General features: G+C 53.9%; 1 protein-coding gene across 1 annotated transcript; it reads right to left on the minus strand.

The window, feature by feature from the left end:
• Window positions 1–447: 447 nt before the first annotated feature.
• Window positions 448–22,997, minus strand: RGS14 (regulator of G protein signaling 14). The gene is made up of 15 exons (XM_038771011.1): window positions 22,817–22,997; window positions 10,183–10,204; window positions 9,883–10,085; window positions 9,560–9,652; window positions 8,758–8,901; window positions 7,502–7,648; window positions 7,114–7,249; window positions 6,749–6,861; window positions 5,573–5,782; window positions 4,655–4,731; window positions 4,369–4,495; window positions 3,885–3,966; window positions 3,048–3,103; window positions 2,806–2,920; window positions 448–2,499 (listed from the first exon to the last, which is right to left on the minus strand). The coding sequence occupies exons 1-15, from the start codon at window positions 22,859–22,861 to the stop codon at window positions 2,231–2,233; spliced, it is 1,839 nt and encodes a 612-aa protein (XP_038626939.1). The 5' UTR covers window positions 22,862–22,997; the 3' UTR covers window positions 448–2,230.
• Between the last annotated feature and the right edge of the window lie 3,415 nt (window positions 22,998–26,412).

Consider the following 26,412-nt stretch of genomic DNA (forward strand, 5'->3'; position numbering starts at 1 on the left):
CAGCCGGGGTGGAGGGGGGGGGTCACCTCCTTCCGGCCACGATAGGCCGGAGCCCTCACTAGCAACCACACTATGTCTATCAATATCAACATCTTCAATCAATCAATTATTCAATCATATTTAATGAGCACTTACTGTGTACAGAGTACTGCACTAAGCACTTGGGCAAATACAATCAGTAGAGTTGGTAGACAAGATCCCTGCCCACACGGAGCTTACAGTCTACGGGGGAGACAGACATTAAAATAAATTACAGATCGGAGAATTAGTAGAGTAGAAGGATATATACATAAGTGCTGTGGGGCTGGCATGGGTATCAAAGTGCTCAAGGGGACACAGCCAAGTGTGTAGGTGACGCTGAGGAGACGAGGAGGAGAAATGAGGGCCTAGTCAGGGAAGGCCTCTTGGAGGAGATGGAATTTTAGTTGGCCTTTGAAGGGGGGGGGAAGAGTGGTGGTCTGTCGGATATAAAAGGGGAGGGAGTTCCAGATCTGAGGGCGGTAGACAAGATTGAGGTGCGGACAGTAGGTTGGTGTTAGAGAGGGCTGCATTGTAGCAGGTGATCAGTGAGGTAAGGCGGAAGGGGGAAAACTGATTGAGTGTTTTCAAGCCAATCTTCTTCCAGAGCTCTACCCACAAGGCTGCTTTCATCATGGGACCAAGGAGGGGAGTTGCCCAGTGGCCATCGAGGTGACCCTCTGCAGTCAGGGAAGAAGGGTGGCTTACTGGAAAGAGCACAGGCTCTGCCACTAGCCTGCTGTGTGACTTTGGGCATATTTCTCTGGGCTTTATTTTCCTCATCTGTAAAGTGAGGATTCAACACCTGCTCTCCCACCCATGTAGACTACGAGCTGCCTGAGAGACCAAGACTGTTTCTGGTCTGATTGTATTGTATCTACCCCAGTGTTTGATACATACTAAGCGCTTAACAAATGCCACCATTGTTATTATTCTGACCGTGCCTGAGCCCCTATGGCTAAAGCTAACCCAGTCGAGCTGGGGAGATGGGGGCCACAGGAGGGGGAGAACCTTGGGATGGGGTCTCCGAGTCTTCCCGGGCCATAGGGCCCACCTTAATGTGTCCCTGTCCACCCACCTGGGATTCACAAACACAGCACCACACCTCTGGACTCCATGATAATTATTGTGACAACGGTATCTCCATCCAACTCCCATCTGTCTCCAAGCCGCTCACAACCTACCTAATTACAGGATGTATAATGGTGAGCTTGGCCCTCGTCTAAACCCACCATGCTGCCGCTCCCTCAGGTGAAACCAGGCTGCCCAGACAGGGAGGTGCCTACAGTGCCTATGGGGAAAGGACCAGGATGGGAGTGGAAGGGGTGGGAGTGGGAGTAAAGCCAGGATATCCAAGTAAGGACCCTCGTGACAAACTCCCCCAAGAGAACTGAGCAAATGTCACACACCAGGTAGTGACCCCATCCTGCTGACCACATGCCAGGGGCTGACTGTGCCACCCAACGAGCTGGAGGGTGGGGTTCTCCCTTACCCCTGCCCCCCCGGGGCCGAGACACACTGGAAGAGAGCAGGAGGGGCCCGGGGAGGGGAGCTGGCATTGCCAAAATTGTCCCTATCCTCGGGAGGGTGTCAAGTCTTGGGGCCCTCGACCCAGCCTTGACCATGCCCAGAGGGAGGCACCTCACCGTGCGGAAGTTCCTGTGCAACTCTGAGGGCCTGTGCCAACTTCTCACACGTGTCCTCCTTCCCACCTGCCCACCCCCCACTCTTCCCAGCCTGTTTTCTTTCAGGGGCCCGTTCTCCTTGCCCCTGCCCCATCCTCTTTGCAAGGGGTGTTGGAGATTGGGGCCCAGCCCACCCCCCCGTGCCCTGATGGGTGACCCCTGATGGGTGACAGGTGGAGGTGGGTGCATGTGAGGGGTGGGCAGGGAGAGGGAATCAAAGAGTTCTGACACTGTCTCCTGGAGGTGTGTTTGGGGGGCCTGGGGGCGATGAGGGAGACCGGCAGGGGCCCAGCACACTCACGGGACCATGCGCAGATAGACACGAGAGCACATGCTGGCCCCCTCTGGAAGCACATGCCGACACTTGTGTGCACACCCCAGCCCCTCAGGGGCACTGCCCTGGGCACAGCCCTAGGCTTGGGGTGGAGCCATGCAGCTACCCAAGCAGATAGAAGCGGCACTGGCCCAATGCCCGGGTTGCGAGGGAGAAGATGAGCCACAGGAGAAGGTTCTGGGTTGAGGAAGGGTCAGAGGGCAGAGGACCCCCCCTGGATTGGGGCTGTGCCCGCGGGAGGACTGGCAGCGGCGTCCATTGGGATCTCCGGGGGTGGCGCCTGGGGCTCAGTCTGTGCTGGGCACGGTGGCGGCGGCGGGTGGGCCGGGGCAGTGGGGGGCTCCTCCTGGCCGAGGCTGGGCAGCTGCAGGAAGTCGGGGAGCACCAGGTCCTCCTTGCGGAGCAGCCCCCGCTGGTCATTGGCTCTGCAGCTCTGCACCCGGTTCAGCAGCTCCACCAGACCTGGGAGGGGTGGCCGGGGGGAGTCATGGGGGGCTTCTGTTTGCGGGCAGGGGCAGAATCCCAGGACCCCATCCCTACCACCGCAACCTCTCCCCGAAATACCATCCCCATCTCCACTTGCCCACCTCAGCCTTCCCCCTGTCCTCTCACGGATGGCCTCCCCGCCCAGCCCCGTGCCATGCCCTCCATCCCCAACGTCAAAGTCACAGGTCCGGCCCCCTGCCATACCCCGGACCCCCCCCACCCATCCCCACCTTCAATGTTACAGACCTGTCCCCCGTCCCTCCCTGAAACCCCCATCCCCACCTTCAATGTCACAAGTCCTGCGCTTTCCAGCCAGGCCTCGGGGTCCCTCGGCCAGTGAGTTGGTGAACAGGGAGGACAGTGTGGCCGGCTGCTCTTCCGGTCTGGAGGCGCCTCCCTGAGAAGCCGGGTTTGGGGTCAACCTCGTGAGGCGGGTGGGCTGTGGGCCCCCCGGACCTCCATCCCTGCAGTGGGGAGCAGAGAACCATCTCCTCCCCCACCTCCAGCCCTGGGCAGGCCCTTACCTGGACCTTGGTCTGAAAGCTGAAGTCTTCCACTGCTACCGCTGTCACCTTCACACCTACGTTGGGCACAGATTAGAGTAATAATAATGGTATTTATTAAATGCTTACTTTGTGCCAGGCACTGTTCTAAGCACTAGGGTAGATGCAAGCAAACAGGTTGGACACGGTCCCTGCCCGACATGGAGCTCTCAGTCTTAATCCCCATTTTTACAGATGAGGTAACAGGTGCAGAGAAATGAAGTGACTTGCCCAAGTCCACAGAGCAGACAAGTGGTGGAGCAGGGATTAGAACCCATGACCTTCCGACTCCCAGGCCTGTTCTCTATCCACTATGCCAAGCTGCTTCCTGAGGACAGATGCATCCTCAGCGCCCCTGCTTGGAGCCCACCTCCTTCTCCTTCCCCCAGCTCCTCCAGAGGAGGCTGAAGAACGGGGCTGAGACCCCCGGGGGCCCCTCTCTCCTGCTGGAAGGCCCCATGCCCCCTTCCAATCCCCCATACTAGGCCAGACACTATCAGCTTCTCCCCGGAGGGAGCCTCCCCTTGAGCTAAGGGTAGGGAAGAGGGGCTGGGAGAGGGGCTGCCAAAGGCGGGGCTTTGCAGGGCAATCTTAGCATCCATGCTCAGGGTTGGGGGCTGCTCCTGGGTGAAGGATAGCCTGGCCCACCTCTCCCAGGGGGGGGTGCTCAGTCAGGACAGAGTCCAGCTGCCCATCCGAAGTCCCCTGAGGTCCTGGACCTGAGGTCCTGGGAGGAAGCTGGGCTGGCAGGGCCCTGGAAGCCCCTCCTGGGAGCCCTCTGCTCCCTGCCACACCCACCCCAGGCCTCGGCCTCTGTACCTGGGAGAGTGTCCAGAATCACCCTCTGGGAGGCCACGGAGGTGACCGGCTTCTCCAGATCCAAGGCGCGCTTCTCTCCCTCCTGCAGAGTTGGACAGGAGCTGGCACACCACCACTCCCATGCCCTCCAGGAGCTCCCCAACCATAGGCCGGTGGAGGGGGGAGGTCCCCTCTCCTTGCCCGTTCCTTGGACTCCCCTCCTCTCTGCTCAGAGGCCCGCGGGCTGGGTGTGGGAAGGGGGGTTGGGGAGTGCGTGGATTTGGGGTGTGCTGAGTGGGGCTGGGAGCGGCACATGGGGTTGGAGCATGCCGTGGGCCGGGGGCATGGTGCGTGGTGCTGGGGCAGGCCGTGGGATTGGAGTGTGGGGTTAGAGCCTGCCCAGGGCCGGGGGAATGGTGCATGAAGCTGGGGCAGGCCGAGGGCTTGGAGCATGACCCGTGTCGTGGGGTGTGATGCTTGGGTCTGGGTGGTGTGTGGCACTCACCAGGTGCAACTTGACCTGCTGGAGGCTGAGCTGATGCTTCACCAGGAAGGGCAGGATCACCTCCCGCAGACGCTTGGCCGGCTTGGACGAGATCCGCACCGTCTTGCCCAGCGCAGAGACCTCCAGGCTGGGAGTCCCCACAGACCAGGCTGACCACTTGCCCTCCCCCTCGCCCCCCGACCCAAACCCAAGGACCACGGAGCCCCTGCCTCGCCCCCTCCCCTCGGGGCGGGGAGAGGGGGGCAGGGAGGGAGGTGGAAAGGGGGTGGGTTGGGGGGAGGCTCACTCAAAGCTGATCCGGCTCTCCAGTTTCACCTGCTTGTCGGCCAGCACGATGCTCTCCTGGTCCAAGACTAGGGCCTTCTGAGGAGACCCGACCCCGAGAGACTCAGCAGGGCTGCCCCCCGCCCCTCCTGGGGTTCCCCCAGGAGGACACCCCCCACCCACATTCAGGGCTGCTTCACCCAGATATTAATAATAATAATAATAATAATGGTATTTGCTAAGTGCTTACTATGTGCCAAGCACTGTTTTACACACTGGGGTAGATACAAGGTAATCAGGTTGTCCCAGGTGGGGCTCACGGTCTAAATCCCCATTTTCCAGATGAGGCAACTGAGGCACAGAGAAGTTAAGTGACTTGCCCAAGTTCACACGGAAGACAAGTGGCAGAGCCAGGATTAGGACCCAGGTCCTTTTGAGTCCCAGGCCTGGGCTCTAACCACTAGACCACACTGCTTCTCAATTCTACCACTGAGCCACCAATGCCAACCCTAATCTGCCAGTGGGCCTTGGGAAATTGGGGCAAGAAGGACACGGCCTCCCTCCCCATTTCCATTCCCACAATCAACGCTGGGGTATTGGTTCGGTGCTTACTATGTGCCGAGCACTGTTCTAAGAAGGCACTGGGGAGATCTGCAATACAGGTCAGATGCACTCCTGCCCCACCGGGGCTCATGGTCTACACAGGAGGACAGGCATTGAATCCCCACCGAACAGGCGAGGGAATTGAGGTCCTGAGTTCAGTGGCTTGCCCCAGGTCACGGAGCAGGCGAGCGATGGAGATGGAATTAGAAGCCAGGTCTCCGGGCTCTCATGTCCACCTGGCCTGGGATGGGAGGAGGGGGCGGGGGCCGGGGTCTGAGCCTGAATGTACCCAATGCTGAAGATGGGTGGGTGGTGGGGAAAAAAGGGCGGCACCCACCTGCTCATTGCCCATCAGGTAGACCTTCACATCAGGCAGGGACAGCCCACGTTTCTCGCAGATGCCAGTGAGCAAGGCACGGATGGAGAGGTCAGGCCGCACACTGGCCAGAGAGGCGGTGCCATCGGGCAGGTATACACAGCAATAGCGGCCCGGCCGGCCCTCCCCCTCCCCCTCGCTGCTCCCCATGCTCTTCCGGTGACCCAGCCCCTGGAAGGGAGGGAGGGACACAAGGAGGAGGTTAATTGGGATATTTGTTAAGCGCTCACCATGTGCCAGGCACTGTAATAATAATAGTAATAATGGTATTGGTTATGCGCTTACTATGTGCCAAGCACCGTTCTAAGCACTGGGGTAAATACAAGGTAATCAGGTTGGACACAGTCCCTGTCCCACATAATAATAATAATAATGATGATTATGGTATTTGTTAATAATAATAATGGCATTTATTAAGTGCTTACTACATGCAAAGCACTGTTCTGAGCGCTGGAGAGGTTACAAGGAGATCAGGTTGTCCCACGAGGGGCTCACAGTCTTAATCCCCATTTTACAGATGGGAGAACTGAGGCACAGAGAAGTTAAGTGACTTGCCCAAAGTCACACAGCTGACAATTGGCAGAGCCGGGATTCAAACCCATGACTGCAAAGCCCATGCTCTTTCCACTGAGCCATGCTGCTTCTCTAGGGCTTACCGTGTGCCAAGCACTGTTCAAAGCACATGGAGCTCATCATCTCAATGTCCATTTTACAGATGAGGTAATTGAGGCACAGAGAAGTTTAGTGACTTGCCCAAGTTCACTCAGCAGACCCGTGGTGGAGCCAGGGTTCGAACCCACAACCTCTGACTCCCAAGCCTGTGCTCTTACCACTAGACTGTGTACTAAGCTCTGGGGTGGATACAAGCAAATCGGGTTGGACACAGTCCCTGTCCCACATGGGGCTCACAGTCTCAAAGCCCATTTTATAGATGAGGTAACTGAGGCCCAGAGAAGTGACTTGCCCTAGGTCACACAGCAGCAGCGTGGATTAGAACCCATGACCTTCTGATTCCCAGGCCCGTGCTCTAGCCATTACACCATGCTGCTTCTCCGGCCTTCTGGGTCTGGGGTGGGGTCTCCCAGCAGGGCTGGGGGTGGGCCCTGGCAGTCGGGGGGCAGGGGTTAGGGGGCTCACCTCGGATTTACCGCTGACAAAGGCGAGGAAGCCGAGGTCCAGGCTGGCCGAAGAATTGAGGGAACCCTGGGACTCTCGGCGCAAGGCGGGGTTCCCGTTGAGGCTCCCCTGCTCTGGGGATGGGAGGGGAGGGATGGGCAGAGGGGCCACAGGCCTCGGGCTCCCCTCTACCCGAGCTTGGGGCCCCCCTCCCCTCAGTTCAGGCCTTGGGGGGCCCCCACTCCCCTCCATCCCCTCCACCTAATCTGATGACCCCCTGCTGCCCTCCACCCAAGGTTTGGGGCCCTCAGCTCCCCGCCATCTGGGCCTTGGGGTCCCTCGCCCACCCCGTCCGGACTGGGTGGCACAGCCCTCACCGCCCTCACCTGTCCAGGCCTCCTTGAGGTCGCCCCTGCGGAAGGACTTCCTGGCTATTCGGGCGCCAGGGGCATCGCTCATGGGCAGCTGCCCCAGCTCCTCGACACCCAGGGGCAATGACTTCCCCGGCTTCAGTTTCGGCTTCTGGGGTGGGGGAGGTGGGGGTGCTCAGATGAGTGCCCCCCCCCCTCCCAGACACTTAGGTAGCCCTGCTGGTAGCCCTGTAAGTAACCCTGTGGGCAGTCTGGGCTAGGCCCTCTGGCCTAGTCCCAAACCCCATAGTTCGAGTCTGGGCCAGCTCCCCTGACCCCCGAGGTTCAGGGGGCTGGGGAGGGTCTAGGGCATTGGGAGCCAGCCAGCCGGTCCCTCTCCCCCTCCCCCCGGGGTAAGGGATACCTTGCGGAAGGTGGTGTTGGGGCTGCCGGGGCTGGGGGCTCCGGGGTCCCCGAGGGGTCGCCCCTCGGACTCTGCCAGGAGACATTGGTGGTAGAGGGGGGACTTGACAAAACGGGCGTAGCTGTCGAACTTCATCAGGTTGAAGATCTGCAGCCGGGGAGGACCGGGGTGGGGGGGCACTGAGAGGGAGTAGGGCTGAGCCCCCCAAAACAACACACCCGCACCCACACAACCACACACACACACACACACCCTTACACCCATACACAAACCCCCACTCACCACACAATCACCTCCACTTATACACACACATACATGCAAACCCTTCACACAGAGGCACTCAAATACACTCTCATACACATTCCTATGTATATATATATATATATATATATATATATAATTCTATTTATTTATATTGATGCTTGTTTACTTGTATTGATGTCTGTCTCCCCCCACCCCGGCTTACGATTGATTCAATCGTATCATAAATACGACTGAATGAATGAACGAATAGAAATCTCATACACATACTCTCATACACATTCCTATGTATCTATATAATAATAATAATAATGTTGGTATTTGTTAAGCGCTTACTATGTGCCAAGCACTGTTCTAAGCGCTGGGGGAGATACCAGGTAATCAGGTTGTCCCACGAGGGGCTCACAGTCTTCATCCCCATTTTACAGATGAGGGAACCGAGGCACAGAGAAGTGAAGTGATTTGCCCAAAGTCAAACAGCAGGCAAGTGGCAGAGCTGGGATTAGAACTCTTTCCACTAAGCCACCTTGCTCATATGGAGACACGCACATTCCTAAATACATTCATTCATTCATTCGATCGTATTTATTGAACGCTTACTGTGTCCAGAGCACTGTACTAAGAGCTTGGGATGTACAAGTTGGCAACATATAGAGACGGTCCCTACCCAACAGCGCGGGCTCACAGTCTAGAATACATATGTATTTGTACAGACACACACATTCTTACATACACATGTATTTGTACAGACAAACACACACCCATTTTCTCCCACATATGAATGCATTCACATGGACACGGCCCCCAGCCCCCCAATGAACATGCTTCCCCGGACCCCCATCCGGACACTGACCCGTGAAGGGATCCCTTCACGCATACACGCACCCACGACCAGACCCAATCCCGCATGCACGCCCGCACTTCTGCATGCATGCATGCGTGCATGCACGGCCGCCCTCCCGTCTCTGGTCTGCCCCATGGGTGGGGGGCGTCACCTGCAGCTGCTGCAGGCGGAACATGCCGGGGCTGGGGGCGGCCAGCACCTCCTCGCCCAGCCACGCCTGGCGATCGATGTTGACAGGGCTGAGAGCTTGGCTGGACAGGAACTCTTCGTAGATGCTCCGGGCCTCCTGGGCCAGCTGCGGACACACGGCCCGGGGCCCAGGGTGGGGGTGGGATCATCCTGAAGGACCCCCCCACCCACCCCGGCCTGCTCCTATCCCCACCACCCAACAGCCCCTGCCCACCGCTCCCTGATTCAGCCCCTGCCCCAAATAATAATAATAATGATGATGGTGACATTTGTTAAGCGCTTCCTATGTGCCAAGCACTGTTCTCAGCGCTGGAGTAGATACAAGGTCATCAGGTTGTCCCACGTGGGGCTCACTGTCTTAAACCCCAGTCCCTGCCCCTGCCCACCGCCCCAAAACCAGGCCCCCACCTGCTGGGTGTTGCTAGCAGAGATGATGACGATGATGGTACTTGTTAAGCGCTTACTATGTGCCCAGCACTGTTCTAAGCACTGGGGTAGATCATCAGGTCATCAGGTTGTCCCACGTGGGGCTCACCGTCTTAAACCCCAGTCCGTGCCCCTGCTCACCGCCCCCAAACCAGGCCCCCACCTGCTGGGTGTCACTGGTGGGGATGATGACGATGATGGTACTTGTTGAGCGCTTACTATGTGCCCAGCACTGTTCTAAGCGCTGGGGTAGACCATCAGGTCATCAGGTTGTCCCACGTGGGGCTCACCGTCTTAAACCCCAGTCCCTGCCCACCACCCCCAAACCAGGCGCCCACCTGCTGGGTGTCGCTGGCGGGGATCTGCTGGAACCGCTCACAGGCCTGCCAGAAGCTGACATTCTCGGCGCTGAATTCCTTCTTCAGGAACTCCTGGGTGGTGGGAAGGTGGTGGGGGGCGGTGGGGGGCGGTGGGGCCCGGGGGAGTGGCCCAAAGGAGGAGGGAAGGAGGGAGGAGCGAATGTCACCCACCTCAGCTCTGCCCCCTTCTCCTTTTCTCTGTGCCCTCCGCCCCCTTCCCCACCCATCATTGCTCCGAGGGTCTCCTCTCCCCCATCCCCTTCTCCTCCCGGGGTCCCCCTCCCCCCCCGGCATCCACTCACGGTGAAGTAGGCGAGGCCCAGCCGGTCCTGGAGGAGCCTCTCGAAGGACTGGGCCCAGCCGGCCACGGACTGGTCAGCGGCGAAGGGGGGGCTGGGGGCGCTGGGCAGGCTCTGGATGCTAAGCGTGCTCCCCCGGCCCCCCGCCTCCTCCTCCTCCGAGACCCCCGCCGCCCCCGCCGCCGCCGCCCCCGCACTGTTCAGCTCTGCGGGAGGAGGCGGGGAGGGGCTGGTAGCGACCCCCCTCTCCCTCCCCTTCCCCCCTTCCCCTCCCCCAGGGCAGCCTGGAGTCACCACACTCACCTCCATCCGAGACAGCCACGACCTAGAATAACAATAATAAGGCTAATCATGGTATTTGTTAAGCGCTTACTATGGGCTAAGCGCTGTTCTAAACGCTGGGGTAGATACAAGCTAATCAGGTTGTCCCACATGGGGCTCACAGTCTTAAATCCCCATTTAGAGAAGCCGCGTGGCCTAGCGGCTCCTTCCCTTCCCCACAGCACCTGTATATATGTATATATGTTTGTACATATTTATTACTCTATTTATTTATTTATTTATTTATTTTACTTGTACATATCTATTCTATTTATTTTATTTTGTTAGTACGTTTGGTTTTGTTCTCCGTCTCCCCCTTTTAGACTGTGAGCCCACTGTTGGGTAGGGACTGTCTCTAGATGTTGCCAACTTGTACTTCCCAAGCGCTTCGTACAGTGCTCTGCACACAGTAAGCGCTCAATAAATACAATTGATTGATTGATTGATTAGCGGAAAGAGCCCGGGCTTGGGAGTCAGACGTCATGAGTTCTAATCCCGACTCCACCACTTGTCAGCTGGGTGACTTTGGGCAAGTCACTTCACTACTCTGGGCCTCAGTTCCCACACCTGAAAAACGGGGATTAAGACTGTGAGCCCAAGTGGGACAACCCGATCACCTTGTATCCCCGCCCCAGGCCCCAGCGCTTAGAACAGTGCGTGGCACATACAAAGGAAGCGCTTGAGAAATACCATCATCACCATTTTACAGATGAGGTCACTGAGGCACAGAGAAGTGAAGTGGCTTGCTGTGTGATGAGGTCACACAGCAGACAAGTGGCGGAGTCAGGATTAGAACCTATGTCCTCCGACTCCCAAGCCCGGGCTCTTGCCACTAAGCCAAGCTGCTTCCCTAGGAGAGGACGTCAAACTGCTCTGGGGAGTGTGGAGACAAATCTTGGGGGGGGGGGCTCTTTGGGGGGAAGAGATGTACCCCCTACAGGATATGGGCAGTGCCAGTCACCCCCTGACTTTTAGGGTACCCCTACAGGATATGGGTAGTGCCAGTCAACCCCTGACTTTTAGGGGAATGAGAACTGGGGCGAATGATTGACAACTGGGCATACATAGCAGGGCAGCCCCTGCTATAAGGGTGCCCTGATTTGCCTTCAATCAATTTGTCAATCAATCAATCTTACTTAATGAGCACTTACTGTGTACAGAGCACTGTACTAAGCGCTTTAGGAAAGTGCAAAATAGAGCTGGGAGACGCATCCCCTGCCCACAACGAGTTTACAAGCTTATGAGTTTACGAGCTTCGGTGTTACCTATGCACCTAGGTCCCTACCTCTTTAACATTTTGATTCTTTCCCAATCCCACAAAACCCTCAGGCACTTTGGGATACTCACCCTACCCCGGCTCTTACAGTACTTATCCCGTCACTGTCATTTTCCCGGTCCGTAATCTATTTTAATGTAGAATTTAAGATCCTTTGAACACGAGGATTGCACCCTTTTATTTTGTAATAATGATAATGGCATTTATTAAGCGCTTACTATGTGCAAAGCACTGTTCTAAGCGCTGGGGGGGTTAGAAGGTGATCAGGTTGTCCCACGTGGGGCTCACAGTCTTAATCCCCATTTTACAGATGAGGTAACTGAGGCACAGAGAAGTTAAGTGACTTGCCAAAGTCACACAGCTAAGTGGCAGAGCCAGGATTAGAACCCATGGCTTCTGACTCCAAAGCCCGTGCTCTCTTCCACTGAGCCATGCTGCTTCTCTACTTTCCCAAGCACTTAGTAGTGCTCTGCATACAGTAAACCCTCAATAAATACCACTGATTGATTGATTGGCAACTTTCTCTCGCTGTCTCTCTGTTTCTGTTCCCTCTTCTCTGTCTCAGCCTCTTTTTTCTGTTTCCACTTTCCCTGCCTCTCATTCTCTATCGATTTCCAATCTGAATCTGCATCTGACTGCGATCTCTCCTCCCTGTCCTCTCCCTGTTTATCTTCTTTTCTCTCCTCATGTCTCTCTAGCTCTGATTCTAGCTGTGAGTCCTGTGATTCAGTTGTCTCTGTCTCTGGTTGTGTCCGGTTGCAGGCTCCAGCTCCGACTGGTTGTGAACCTTGCGACTCTTGGACTGTGGTCTCTGACTATCATCTCTGTGATTGTGGTCTTTGGCTATGATCTCTGTGTTTGGGTTCTCTTGTTGTGATCTCTGTGATTGTGAGTGTGGTCTCTAGCTGCGATTGTGGTCTCCGGCTGTGATTTCTAGGACCGTATCTGTGATCTCTAGCTGGGATCCCTGTGATTCTGGTCTCTGGCTTTGACTGTGTCTTTGGGTTACCGATTCCGTCCCCAGCTTCATCCCCAGCGGGGATTGAGGATCCTCCCCCCCTGGGCCCGGGAGCATCTCTCAGCCTCTGACTGGTTCCCTCTCTCCTGTCCTTTCTCATCCTACACCTTGGAAACTTCTTCCCCCGAGGCCTCTCCTCAATTAACTCTGTACTAATGCCTCTCTGAGCAAGGTTGGTCAATGTTGGCACTCTAAAATACAGGACACTCCTTCACCCTTGCATCCCTCTCCCCCATCATTCCCCCCTCCCCCCAGAGTCTCGGACAGGGAACAAAATGATACGAATAATTATGGTATTTGTTAAGCATTTACTATGTGCCAGGCACTGTACTAAGCCCTGGGGTCTATAGAAGCAAATTGGATTGGACACAGTCGCTGTCCCAATGTGGGGCTCACAGTCTCAATCCCCCCATTTTTACAGATGAGGTAACTGAAGCACAGAGAAGTGAAATGATTTGCCCAAGGTCACACAGCAGAACAGTGGCAGAGCTGGGATTAGAACCCATGACCTTCTGACTTCCAGTCCGGCTCTATCCACTGTGCCTTGTTGCTTCTCTAACATGCCAGCCGAACACAGCAGCTGAAAACAGGATGAGTAATTAAATTTAATGCAATCGTGTTTATTGAGTGCTTACTATGTACAGAGCACTGAACTAAGCACTCGGGAGGGCACAATACAGTAATAAGCAGGCATTCCCTGCCCACAACGATCTTAGAGTCTAGTTGGGGAGACAGACATAGATAAATAAATTACAGATATGTACATAAATGCTGTGTCCCTAGCCGGTGGGATTGGAGATGGGATTGGTGCCGTGATGTTAGGATGGGGAGTGTTGGGAAGGGGAGTATGGGGATGGAGTTGGGGGGTTAGGGGTGAGGAAGGGAGGGGTAGGAATGGGGGTGACCGGTTGGGAATGGGGAGTCTCTGTTCTGGACACAGAAACGGGCTGGGTGTTGGGAAGAGAGTAGGGTTTGGAGAGGGATGGAATAAAGGGAAAGGGGTTCAAGGAAGACGGTGAGTCACAGAGCCTGGCGTGCCATGGTACCAGGGAGTGCCCACAGCCCTGGTAGTGTCGTTCCTATGCCCACCTAAATCAGAGACTTTCCCTTGAAGAGCCTAAAGGGGAACCCTGGAACTCCCCCCCTCTCCCCCTCGCCCAGTACCATACCACTTCCCAGAAGAAACGAAGGCACGGGAGCCGGGGCGGGGGGTACATCCCTCCCTGTGGGCAAAACCCTCGGGGAAGTGGCAGGACTGGTAGCCAGGGCCACGCAGAGGGGTGCTGAGGGAGGGGAAGGCGCAGATGCAGCCTTGTCCAGGAAGAGGAGAAGTGGTCGGAAAAGGGAAGGAAAGGAGGTGGGGGTGGGGGAAGAAGAAGTGGGGAAGTGGGCTGAGAAAGGTGGTAGAGGAGGCGGTGAGGTGGGGAAGGAAGTGGTGGAGAAGGGGAGATGAGGGAATGGGGGGAAAGACAGAGAAAGGAAGTGGCGGGAAAGGGGGCTGGAGTAGACCAGAGAGCCTGGGGGGCAGTGGTACCCACCTGGGCATCCCATGTGTAGCTCGGGGGCTGAGGGGAGAGTGGCAGAGAACCTAACCCACCTCTGAGGCGTAGCTTCTCTTCTCGCCCTAGGGTGGCTGCAGGAGAGAGCTCGGATCTTCCGTTGTGATTCTGTGCATAGTCATTCGTCCACTCAGTTCTTTATTTCGATCAATTTATTTCATATATTTTTCTGTCTTTCTCCCTCAATAGAGTGTAAGATCCTCATGGGTACGGAATGTGCCTCTTGTTTCTATTCTACTTTCTCCAGAGGTTAATACAGTGTTCTGTGGGCATTCAATCAATGCCGTCATACTATTATTTCTACTACGACTACTATAGAACAGTGCTCAGTGCTTAGAACAGTGCTTTGCACATAGTAAGTGCTTAACAAATGCCATCATTATTATTATTATTACTATTACTATTGCTACTACTATTATTACTATTGCTAATACTAGTAGCAGCTGGGGCTAGTGGAGAGAGCACAGGCCTGGAAATCTGGGGACCTGAGTTCTAATACAGGTTTCACCATTTGCTCGCTGTGTGACCTTGGACAAATCACTTAACTTCTCTATACCTGTTGCCTCGTCTGTGAAATGGTAATTCAAAAGCCGTTCTCCCTCCTACTTAGTTGTGAGCCCCACGTGAGACTTTGTCTGATCTGATTAACTTGTATCTACCCCAGTGCTTAGAACAAGGCTTTACACATAGCAAATGGCTAATACATGCTATAATAATTATTATTATTGTTATTATTACTACTACTACTTCTACTACAGTACTAACTTCTCTGTGTTTCAGTTACCTCATTTGGAAAATGGGGATTAAGTCTGTGAGCCCCATGCAGGACAACCTGATTTCCTTATATCTTCCCCAGAGCTTAGAAAGTGCTTGGCACATAGTAAGCACTTAACAAATACCATCATTATTATTACTATTAAGATTTTATTACTCCGAGCTCTTAACCCCATCCATCTCTCTCAGCGCATCACACCCTACCTAGCCTCCAGTGGGTAAGTGTGTGGGTGTCCCCACTGCCCTACCTCCTTCCCCTCCCCACAGCACCTGTATATATGCTTGTACAGATTTATTACTCCATTTATTTTACTTGTACGTATTTACTATTCTATTTATTTTGTTAATGATGTGCATTTAGCATTAATTCTATTTGTTCTGACGACTTGACACCTGTCCACATGTTTTGTTTTGTTGTCTGTCTCCCCCTTCTAGACTGTGAGCCCGTCGTTGGGTAGGGACCGTCTCTACATGTTGCCAACTTGTACTTCCCAAGCGCTTGGTACAGTGCTCTGCACACAGTAAGCACTCAATAAATACGATTGAATGAATGAATGAATGAATGAATGAATGTCTGAAAAGCCCACTGTGGGATCCACAGTCCGGTCACACTGTGCACACAAAAAGGCTGTCCCTTATTGTGTTGTCGTGCTTAACGTGTGCAGCTCCGGGCGCTGTTTTTCCTTTTGTCTCCTTGTGTCGCTTCCTCGCTTTCCCTGACTAAGCCCTCATTTCCTCTTCCCTAACACCCTTCCGCTTTGATTCCCTCCCTCTATTCCCTCTTCCCTCAGTCCCAAATCACTTGTGTCCATATCTGTAATTTATTTATTTCTATTCATATCTGCCTTCCCCTCTAGACTGTGAACTCGCCGTGGGCAGGGAACGTTTCTACCAACTCTGTTATTTCGTACTCTCCCAAGCGCCTAGTACAGTGCTCTGCAAATGGTATGTGCTCCATAAATACGACCGACTGATTGGCTTTCCTTAGGAAACTTTTGCTCCAAGAGAGCCTCTCCCTTCTTAATCGTGGTGCATCATGCTGGCCTTCCTTCCAGCAACTGATTCCCAGTGTTCAACTGAGATGCAGATGATCTGAAATTTTGTTTTGCCATATCTTTAAAACATTGCTTCTACCCTCCTTGCAATTACTGTAGGACTGTAACTGAAGTACTGTTAAAAATAATAGTAATAATAAGCTCTGCATACAATAATATATACATAGTAAGTGCTTAACAAATACCACAAAAATGCTTGATTAATACTAATCGTGGTGTTTGTTAGGTGCTTACTATGTGCTAAGTACTGTGGTAGAGGTAAGATTATTGAGAAGCAGCAGGGACTAGTGGAAAGAGCACAGGGCTGGAGTCAGAGGATCTGGGTTCTAATCCTGACTCTGCAACTTGTCTGCTGAGTGACTTTGGGCATCACTTCTCTGGGCCTCAGTACACTCATCTGTAAAATGGGGATTAGGAGTGTAAACCCTAATGTGAGACAGGGACTACGCCCAACCCAATCAGCTTTTATCTACTCAGTACTTAGTAGAATGCCTGGCACACCCAGAAGCACTTAACAAATATCATTTTAAAATTTTTTTTAAAAAAGATGATCAAGTGAGACACAGTCCCTGTTCCACAAGGGGGTTCACAGCCTAAGGTATTTTACAGATGCGGAAACTGGGGCACAGAGAAATTAAGCAACTTGACCAAAGTCACAAAGCAGTCAAGGGGCAGAACAGGGATCAGAATCCAGGTCTTCCAACTCCCCACCTAGTGCTCTTTCCCCTGGGCCACGCTGCCTAAAAGCAAGGGCCTGAAAAGCAGTGAGGCTTAGTTGGAAGAGCACGGGCCTGGGAATCAGAAGGACCTACTCCGCCACATGTCTGCTGTGTGATCTTGGGCAAGTCACTTCACTTCTCCTTGCCTCAATTACCTCATCTGTAAAATGGAAATAGGAGTGTGAGCCCCATGTGGGATACGGATTGTGTCCAACCTGATTAGCGTGTATCTACCCCAGTGCTTAGAACAGCGCTTGGCACGTAATAAACATTTAACAAGTACCATCATTATTACTATTACTAAGGGCCGGAGCTGAAAATCATTAGCTGGGGGCTATTACTGGAGGGGCTGGCCTCCACTGACACAGTGGGAGATAGGGCCGTGTTTCCGTTCAAAGACGATACTGCCGACTGTGAGATCGTAGCCAGCAGCATGAGTGTCTTTGAGAGAGAAATCTCTTTACATCCTCTCGCTCTGTGATGTTGAAAATAGGGTTGCGCACCTCTGTGGGTTCCTGCCTCTCCCGACAATGCTCTGCTCAATGTAAGCTAAGCGCTCATTCAATCCATAGTAATTACTGAGTGCTCACTGAGTGCAGGACGCTGCCCTAAGTGCTTGGGAGAGGGCAAAACAACAGAGTTAGAAGGTGCTATCCCTGCCCAAAAGGAGCTATTGATTGTTTGATCTGGTTGAGCATTGCTCAGAGAATAATGGCAGGCCATTTTCATCTCTGGGCCTCAGGGTTCCTCTTTAAGATTCCCCTTTCCTTCTCCGCCAAGCCCTCCCCACCAGCTGGGGTCGGGATTGGCGAAGGGACAATATCTGGGGAAGGCTTGGAGCGCCCTTCTGTTCAGAGTACAGAGTTGAAGGGGCGAGTCAGAAGCAAGGTTCGGGGCGTAGGATCCAGAGTCCAGCGGTGTAAGGGACAGGTCAGGGCATGAAGGACATAGGAGGTAGGGTGTCCCAGGGCTGGGGGAAGAGGAGAAGGCAAGAATCGTTGTGCCCAGGCGCCCGGAAGCATCATGGTCTAGGGAAAAGAGCATGATCCTGGGAGTCAGAGGACGTGTGTTCTAATCCCACATGTCTGCTATGTGACCTTAGACAAGTCACTTCACTTCTCTGTGCCTCAGTTCCCTCATCTGTAAAACGGGCATTAAGACTGCGAGCCCCATGTGGGACAGGGACTGTGTCCAACCTGATTACTTCGTATCTATCCTAGTGCTTAGAACAGTGCTTGGCACATAGGAAGCGCTTAACATATACCACAATTATTCTTGTTATTATTAGGTGGTGCCAGGGAGGGAGGAGGAGTGGGTGCTTCTGGTGAGGCCCCAGTGACTCTTGGCCCAAGCTAGGAGGGAAGGGTGGATGAGGGGCATTTCTCCTCCTGAGCGGCAATTGTAGGCTCACAGGGCAGAAGCTAGGACCCCCAGCTGTGGCACCCAGGTGTTAAACAGGTGTAGAGGGACTTAGGGGAAGGGCTCACTGGACGCCCTCCCCTTCCTGCAGGGAGGGAGCAACGTGGGGTAGGGGCTTGGGTTCAGGGGATCAGTTCAAAGATTCTCTGGACCACAAATTAATTCACTGACCGCAGACTGGCGATGACTCTCCTCACCCTCTAACCACCCTAAAGAGAAACTGAGTCATCTTGCTTAGGGCCAAACTCATCTTCCCCACCCCTTCCTCCCTTCCTACTTTCACTAATGTATCAGCCTCCTGGCTGACCTCCCTGCCTCCGGCCTCTCCCCTCTCCATCCCACACCATTGTTTGCTGCAGTCTTGGCTCATGTTTCTAAAACACTGTTCCGCCCAAATTTCCACTTGGAAACCTCCAATGGCTACCCGTCCCTCTCTGCATCCAGCAGAAATTCAAGCTCCTCGCCTTTAGACTGTAAGCTCTTTGTGGGCAGGAATGTGTCTGTTTATTGTATTGTACTCTCCCAAGCGCTTAGTACAGTGCCATGCACACAGTAAGCTCTCAATAAATACAATTGAATGAGTAAATGAATGAAACTCCTGACCATTAGCTTTAAGGCAGATCTTAAAGATCTCTCTTGCTCTCTCTCTCTTCCCCTTTCCTTCTAATCTGCTATCTTCTCCACTCCACCCCAGCACTCATCATAAACTATCCTATTCTCCGTGTCTTGTTTTCATCTCCCCTCGTCCTCCCACTTCCTCCTCTTCACATCCAGCAGATCTCCGCTCTCCCCATTTTCAGTGCCCTTCTGAAATCACATCTCCTGGGGAAGACCTTCTCCGATCAATTTTTAGTTTCCCCACTTTATATTCCCCAACTGCCATTTCAGGTCTGCTCTACCTAAGCACTTAAGTGCTCACCCCTCACAACATTCTTCATGCGCTGTTGCTTCCCTCTACCTCTAATTAATGTTAATGTCTTTCTTCCCCGCTAGATTCTCAGCTGCTTTAGGATGGTGTCTACTGCCTCTATTGGACTCTCCCAAGTGCTTAGTGCAGTGCCTTGCTCACAGGAGATTGTAAGTTCTTTAATAATAATAACAATAATAATAATGGTATTTGTTAAGTGCTTATTATGGGCCACACCCTGTAATTCATTCATTCATTCATTCATTCAATTGTATTTATGAGTGCTTACTGTGTGCAGAGCACTGTACTAAGCGCTTGGGAAGTACAAGTCGGCAGCATATAGAGACGGTCCCTAAGTGCTGGGGGTAGATACAAGATCATCAGGTTCCACATGGGGTTCACAGTCTAAGTAGGAGGGAGAACAAGCATTGTATCCCCATTTTGCAGATGAGAGAACGGAGGCACAGGGAAGTTAAATGACTTGCCCAAGGTCACAGAGCAGGTTTGTGGTAGAGCCAAGATACGACCCCAGGTTTTCGGATTTCCAGGCCCGCGCTCTTTCCACTAGGTCATGCTGCTTCCCCACGGGCCAGGGATCGTGTCTACTGACTCTATTGTACTCTCCCAAGCACTTTGTGCAGTGATGTGCACCCAGTAGGCGCTCAATAAATATTATGGATTGAGGGATTGATTGATGGGCGGTGGGGAGGGAGCTGCAGGCTACGGTCCCTGTGACCAAGACCCACCTGATGGCCCCAGACATGGGACTGAGGGACTCAGACCTCCCCAGCCCCCCAGTCCCTGCCCACTGAGCCTAGCTAGGGCTTCCCAGAGTCCCTGGTGACTCATGGAAGAGGGACAGCCAGGCCGGAAACAACCCCCGGCAGGGTGGGGGGCTGGGGTGAGAGCAGGGGGTGGGGGCCAGGATGAATCTGCCCAGGCCACCTCCCCTGCTTCTCTTTCAGGCTCCCCTAGTCTTTCCAAGGAGCCCCCTTCTCCTTGGAGGTTGGAGATCTCAGCACTTGGGGGAGGGCGGGCAGGTGCTTGGGAGGGTCCAGTCAGGGAGGGCTGCGTGGAGGAAGTGGCCTGGGAGGGGAGGGAAGAGGCTTGGGGTTGGGGGTGGGGGCGGACATCTGCTCCAACCCCTACAGAGCTGCCTAGACACTGGATATGGGGGTGGATGCTGTTTATGGGAATGCAGGGATTCTCCTCTCGGCTCCTCTGTCTCAGGTTCTTCTGAGCTGGAGGATCAGGGAAAGGGGACCTGTTGGAAAGGGGACCTGTTGTTTTGTTTTTTATGACATTCGTTAAGCTCTTACTATGTGCCAGGCACTGTATTAAGCGCTGGAGTAGATCCAAGCCAATCAGGTTGGACACAGTCCGTGTCCCGCGGGAGACTCCCAGTCTCAATCCCCATTTTGCCGACGAAGCCACTGAGGCCCAGAGAAGTGAAGTGACTTGCCCAGAGTCACCCGGCAGACAAGTGGCAGAACCAGGATGAAAACGCAGGTCCTCCCGATGCCCAGGCCTGAGCTCTAACCACTAGGCCACATTGCTTCTCGACTTTGAGCCGGGCCTCGGGGAAGTCTAGGTGATCCGGTTCAGGACGTCGCACCTGTCTCCACACCACACAGCAAATGGCTGGGAGGCCTTAGCCAGGTAGAGCGGCGGGGGGCAAGACCTGTTCTTCCCCTTTAGATTGTAAGCTCACTGCGGGCAGGGAATGTGTCTGTTCATTCATTCATTTGATCGTATTTATTGAGCGCTCACTGTGTGCAGAGCACTTTATAAAGCGCTTAGGAAGTACAAGTTGGCAACATATAGAGACGGTCCCTACCCAACAACGGGCTCACAGTCTAGAAGGGGGAAACAGAAAGAATAAGCGCTTAACAAATGCCATTAAAAATATCAAACCTAGGGTATATCATTGGTATAAACAATGTCTTTACCCCCAGCACATCAGAATCGCTCAATGAGTCCCCTTTTAGACTGTGAGCCCACTGTTGGGTAGGGACTGTCTCTATGTGTTGCCAATTTGTACTTCCCAAGCGCTTAGTACAGTGCTCTGCACATAGTAAGTGCTCAATAAATACGATTGATTGATTGATTGATTGATTAATTATTATAGAAATATTTGATTTTTGTTCTTTCGTCCTCTCCCAAACGCTTAGTCCAGGGCTCTGCACACAGTAAGCGCTCAAAAAATACGACTGACTGACTGACGTGCTGGGTCCTCAGATTGGCGTCCCGGCCTCGGTTTGCCCATCTGTGCAAGGGGCCCAAGAGAAAGGGTGGAGGGGGCGAGCAACCTGGCCGACGAGCAGCTGTGGCGCTGGCATGTGCCCCGGTGATGAGATGCAGACTTCGTGCCCAGGACCCACCTCCTGGAAGCACCAGGAATAGAAAGCACCCAGCTCCCACTCATAGTTCTTCCAGGCTCACCCCAACCCCCAACCCCCCCGCCCGCCCGCTGGTTCTGCCTGCCCCCGGGCCCAGCCCGCTCTGCCAAAATCCCTCCGCCTCCCTCCTGCCTGGCAGCCTCTGCACCCCTTCCCCGCCCTCCCCCCCACCGCTGCTTGTGCCCGGGTCAGGTTCCCAACTGTGCCAGTGGCTTCCGGGATGGAGGGAGAGGGGGTGTTGGTGGGTGGCCCCCAATTTCTCTTCTGCAAAATAGCTGCTGCACATATGTAAGGGGGAACTCCTCCCTCCGCCCCCAAGACCCAGTGAGCACACTGGCCCTGGCACAACCCTTGGCCTCTCCTGGGGACTGAGAACACTTGCGGAGGGCTAGCCCCTCGCCCCCCACCCCGGATCCCCCTGCCTCAGTTCAGCATGAGAAGCAGCACTGCCGAGTGGATAGAGTACGGGCTTTGGAGTCAGAAGGAACTGGGTTCTAATTCCAGCTTCATAGCTTGTCTGCTGGGTGACCTCGGGCAAGCCACTTCTCTTCTCTGGGCCTTAGTTTCCTCATCTGTAAAATGGGGATTGAGACCGGAGCCCTGTGTGGGACAGGGACTGCGTCCAACCCCGTTAGCTTATATCTACCCCAGCTCCTGGCTTATAGAAAGCACTTAACAAATACCACAATTAGGATTGTTATTATCAGGTCAGAGTCTTCTGGACAACGGGCTGCCGGGATGGTCTCCTCACATCCCCGACCCCTTCCCCACCCTACTGACCTGCCCTAGCCTCCGGGAACAGTGTCCAGATTGGGAGAAGTTTCCTTTTTAAGGGACAGATACTGGGTCCCCCCCACCAAACCATTCCCACTGGGTGCCTGGGTAGGGCAGGGATCTCTCTGGGAACTGGCAGTGCCAGGCGGCAACCAAATCAGGAAGGGAGCAGGAGGTGTGCCGGGTGGCAGAGGGGCAGGATGGCATTTCACAGGGTGTCAGGGTGGCGAGGTGGCCAGGAAGCAATTTGGTGTTTTGGCGGGAGGCAGGGGTGCCCACTGGTTTCTTAGCCCCCAAGGGCAGGCTCTCCCTGGCTCAGGTTCCCCCAAAGTCCTTCACCTCCCGGTGAGGAGGTGAGTGGGCAGGGAAGGTTTAAAGCGGTGTGGGGGGCTGCCATTGGGATAGAGCGGGGGGTCTCTGGACCAGCTGCCTTCCCCACACCCCGACCGATGGCCCCGGGGACAAGCCGGGCTGCTGGACCACGGCCACCAGCTGGGATGAGGGTCTTTTGGCCTCTTGAGACGGGGGTGAATCAACCCACTGCCAACATCTTGGGACCCCAGCCCCAGCGCTGCCCCTCTCTGCCAGCCTCCGCCTTCCCTCCCTCCGCCCCCACCCCGGGCCAGTGAGCTGGAGGGGGTCCTCCTGAGGCCTGGAGTGACCCTCCACCTCCCCCCACCCCCTGCCACCCCCGGCCGGCCCACCGGCTAACTCACCATCCGGCCGTTGGGGACCCCCAGGTGCTTGGCCTTTCCCGGCATCCCTCTGTGGCAGACCCCAGGCGGTGGTGCCAGGGCGCATGGGCCCGGCGGCGGGCAGGAGGGCAGGGGCCAGAGGGCGGGTGGTGGAGCCAACTGGCAGAGTGGGGAGCGGCTGAGTTCACATCCCTCACATCCTGAGCTCACTACCTCTTTTCTCTGCCACAGGAAGTGTCTCTATGGAAACGAAAACCACAGAGAGAAACAAGGTTTGAAAGACTGCCTCGTCCTACACACACAACTCTGCCAGCATGCGCGCACACTCTCAGCAGCTCCCTACACACACACACACACACACACACACACACACACTTCTCTCAGACTCTCCAGTCCTCCAAAGCACAGCCTAAGATCCCCATGCCCTTTACCCACAAATTGACAAGAAAATTCTTCCCCTTCATCTCCGTTCATCACACCTGTGAGCATGCGCCATGCAGACACACACACACACGCAAACCCAACCCTCACACCCTCCATTCCTCCAAATCACATGCCAAGACCCCCAAGCCCTTTATCCACAAACTCAGAAGAAAACTCTTCCCGAGTGCCGAGGACTGTTTTAAGTGCTTGGGAGAGTACGACACAGTTAGTCATGAGTTCTTCCCTTCTTGAGGAGTTTACAGCCTACTAGGTGCATAGCACTGGACTAAGCCCTTGGGAGAATGCAATAGAGTTAGGAGACATGATCCCTGCCCTTGAGGAGCTGAGAGTCTACTGTTTCCAGAGCACTGTACTAAGCCCTTGGGAAGATGCAATAGAGTTAGGAGACATGATCTCTGCCCTGGAGTTTACATTTGTGATGGAATTAGGGGTGATGAGTGTAAGAGAACAGAAGTGGGGAAGAGGTGGGAAAGGTCCGGGGAGACCAAGACAGAGGCAGGAGCAGGGAGAGGGAGATTTGGCAGTTCTGATCTCTGATTGCCCCTTGGGAGGACTGGATGGGAGATGACTGGAACAATTCCCACCTCTCACACTCTGTCGGGGTAATAATTGCAGTGTTTATTAAGCGCCTACTCTGTGCCCAGGACTGTACTAAGTGCTGGGGGGTAGATATAAGATAATCAAGTCAGACACAACCCCTGTCCCAAGCAGGGCTCTCAATCTAAGTAGGAAGGAGAACTGGTATTCCATCCCCATTTTACAGATGAGGAAATAGAAGCCCAGAGAAGTGAAATGGCTTTCCTAAAGTCACTCGGCAGGTAAGCGGCGGAGCCGGGATTAGACTCCAGGTCCTCTGAATCCTAGGTCCATGCACCTTCCTCTAGGCCACACTGCTCCAGAGGCTTTTAGACCATGGTAGGCAAGGTCTCTGCCCTTGCATGTGAAGGGGAGGCAGGTGGTATTGCTGACTACAATCTGGGCTTCTCCTCCCGGGCTCTGTGCCCTCTTCTTCTTTCCTCACCTCCTCCGTCGGGTTTCAATGCCAAGAGCATTTGGGTCCTGGAGCTCCAACTGAGCCTCTGGGACATTGTGGGGAATGTGGGAGGTGTGACCCCCACCCCCAACCCCCCCCCGGCAACCTGACCTGGGCACTACGGGCACCCCAGGGCCCCCTCTCCAGCCCCTCCTTCGCAGATCTCTACTCAGATTTGCCAATAGCAGGATTTAATTAATTAATTGTGGTATTTGTTAAGTGCTTACTATGTGCCAGTCACTGTACTAAGGGCTGGGGTGGATTCATTCATTCAGTCAGTCGTATTTATTGAGTGCTTACTGTGTGCAGAGCACTGTACTAAGCGCTTGGGAAGTACAAGTTGGCAACATATAGAGATGGTCCCTGCCCAACAACGGGCTCACAGTCTAGATGGGGGATAATAATAATAATAATGGCATTTATTAAGCGCTTACTATGTGCAAAACACTGTTCTAAGCGCTGGGGAGGTTACAAGGTGATAAAGTTGTCCCACAGGGGGCTCACAGTCCTAATCCGCATTTTACAGATGAGGAAACTGAGGCCCAGAGAAGTGAAGTGACTTGCCCAAAGTCACACAGCTGACAATTGGCAGAGCTGGGATTCGAACCCACGACCTCTGACTCCCAAGCCCGGGCTCTTTCCACTGAGCCATGCTGCTTCTCTGAGCCATGCTGCTTCTCTAATACAAGGGATACAAGGAAATCAGGTTGGAAACGGTCCCCGTCCCACATGGGGCTCACAGTCTTCACCCCCTTTCTACAGATGAGTTAACTGAGGCCCAGAGAAGTGAAGCACAGCAGACAAGTGGCAGGGCTGGGATTAGAACCCATGACCTTCTGCCATCCACTATGCCAACCTGCCAACACTGCCCTACCAACTGAGCTGGGGGAGGGTCTCGCCCTGCTCCGAACCAGACCCACCAGGACACTTCAGGCCTGCTCTACCCGCCCTGGGCAGGGTGTGCAGGAGGTGGCAAGGGTGGTCTCTGGCGTACCAGAGCAGGGCTGGATTTGGGCATCAGCCCTTGGAGAGGTTCTGGTAGGATGGAAGACTCCCACTGGAGAGAGTACACTGGGCAAATATCACCTCACAATCCCCAAAATCCATCGAACAGTCAACAGTATTCATTGATTATCGGGTGCAGAGTACTGCACTAGAAAGAGCATAATAAAGTTAGCAGACCCAATCCTTGCTCTCAAGGAGCTTGCAATTCCCACTGTCCATAGAGTGTTGTGCTATGCGCTTGGGAGAGTCCAATAGAGAGTAATCATCATCATCAATCGTATTTATTGAGCGCTTACTATGTGCAGAGCACTGGACTAAGCGCTTGGGAAGTACAAATTGGCAACATATAGAGACAGTCCCTACCCAACAGTGGGCTCACAGTCTAAAAGGGGGAGACAGAGAACAAAACCAAACATACTAACAAAATAAAATAAATAGAATAGATATGTACAAGTAAAATAGAGTAATAAATATGTACAAACATATATACATATATACATGTGCTGTGGGGAAGGGAAGGAGGTAAGATGGGGGGGATGGAGAGGGGGACGAGGGAGTAATAATAATGTACTCTATTTATTTATTTATTTTACTTGTACATATCTATTCTATTTTGTTTTGTAGTATGTTTGGTTTTGTCTCCCCCTTTTAGACTGTGAGCCCACTGTTGGGTAGGGACTGTCCCTATATGTTGCCAATTTGTACTTCCCAAGTGCTTAGTACAGTGCTCTGCACACAGTAAGCGCTCAATAAATACGATTGATGATGATGGTGATGAATAATAACACTGGTATTTGTTAAGCGTTTACTATGTGCAGAGCACTGTTCTAAGCGCTGGGGAGGTACAGGGTGAGCAGGTTGTCCCACGGGGGGCTCACAGTCTTCATCCCTATTTTACAGATGAGGGAACTGAGGCACAGAGAAGTGAAGTGACTTGCCCAGAGTCACATAGCTGACAGTTGGCGGAGCGAGGATTTGAACCCATGACCTCCGACTCCAAAGCGCGTGCTCTTTCCACTGAGCCACGCTGCTTCTCTGAGGAGATACGACCTCTGCCCTTGAGCAGCTTACAGTGTGCAGAGTACTGTACTAAGTATTTGGGAGCTTACAGTCGAGCAGGGGAAACGGATGTTAA

The sequence above is a fragment of the Tachyglossus aculeatus genome, chromosome X2 (assembly GCF_015852505.1).
Source record: "Tachyglossus aculeatus isolate mTacAcu1 chromosome X2, mTacAcu1.pri, whole genome shotgun sequence".
Lineage (NCBI taxonomy): Eukaryota > Metazoa > Chordata > Mammalia > Monotremata > Tachyglossidae > Tachyglossus > Tachyglossus aculeatus.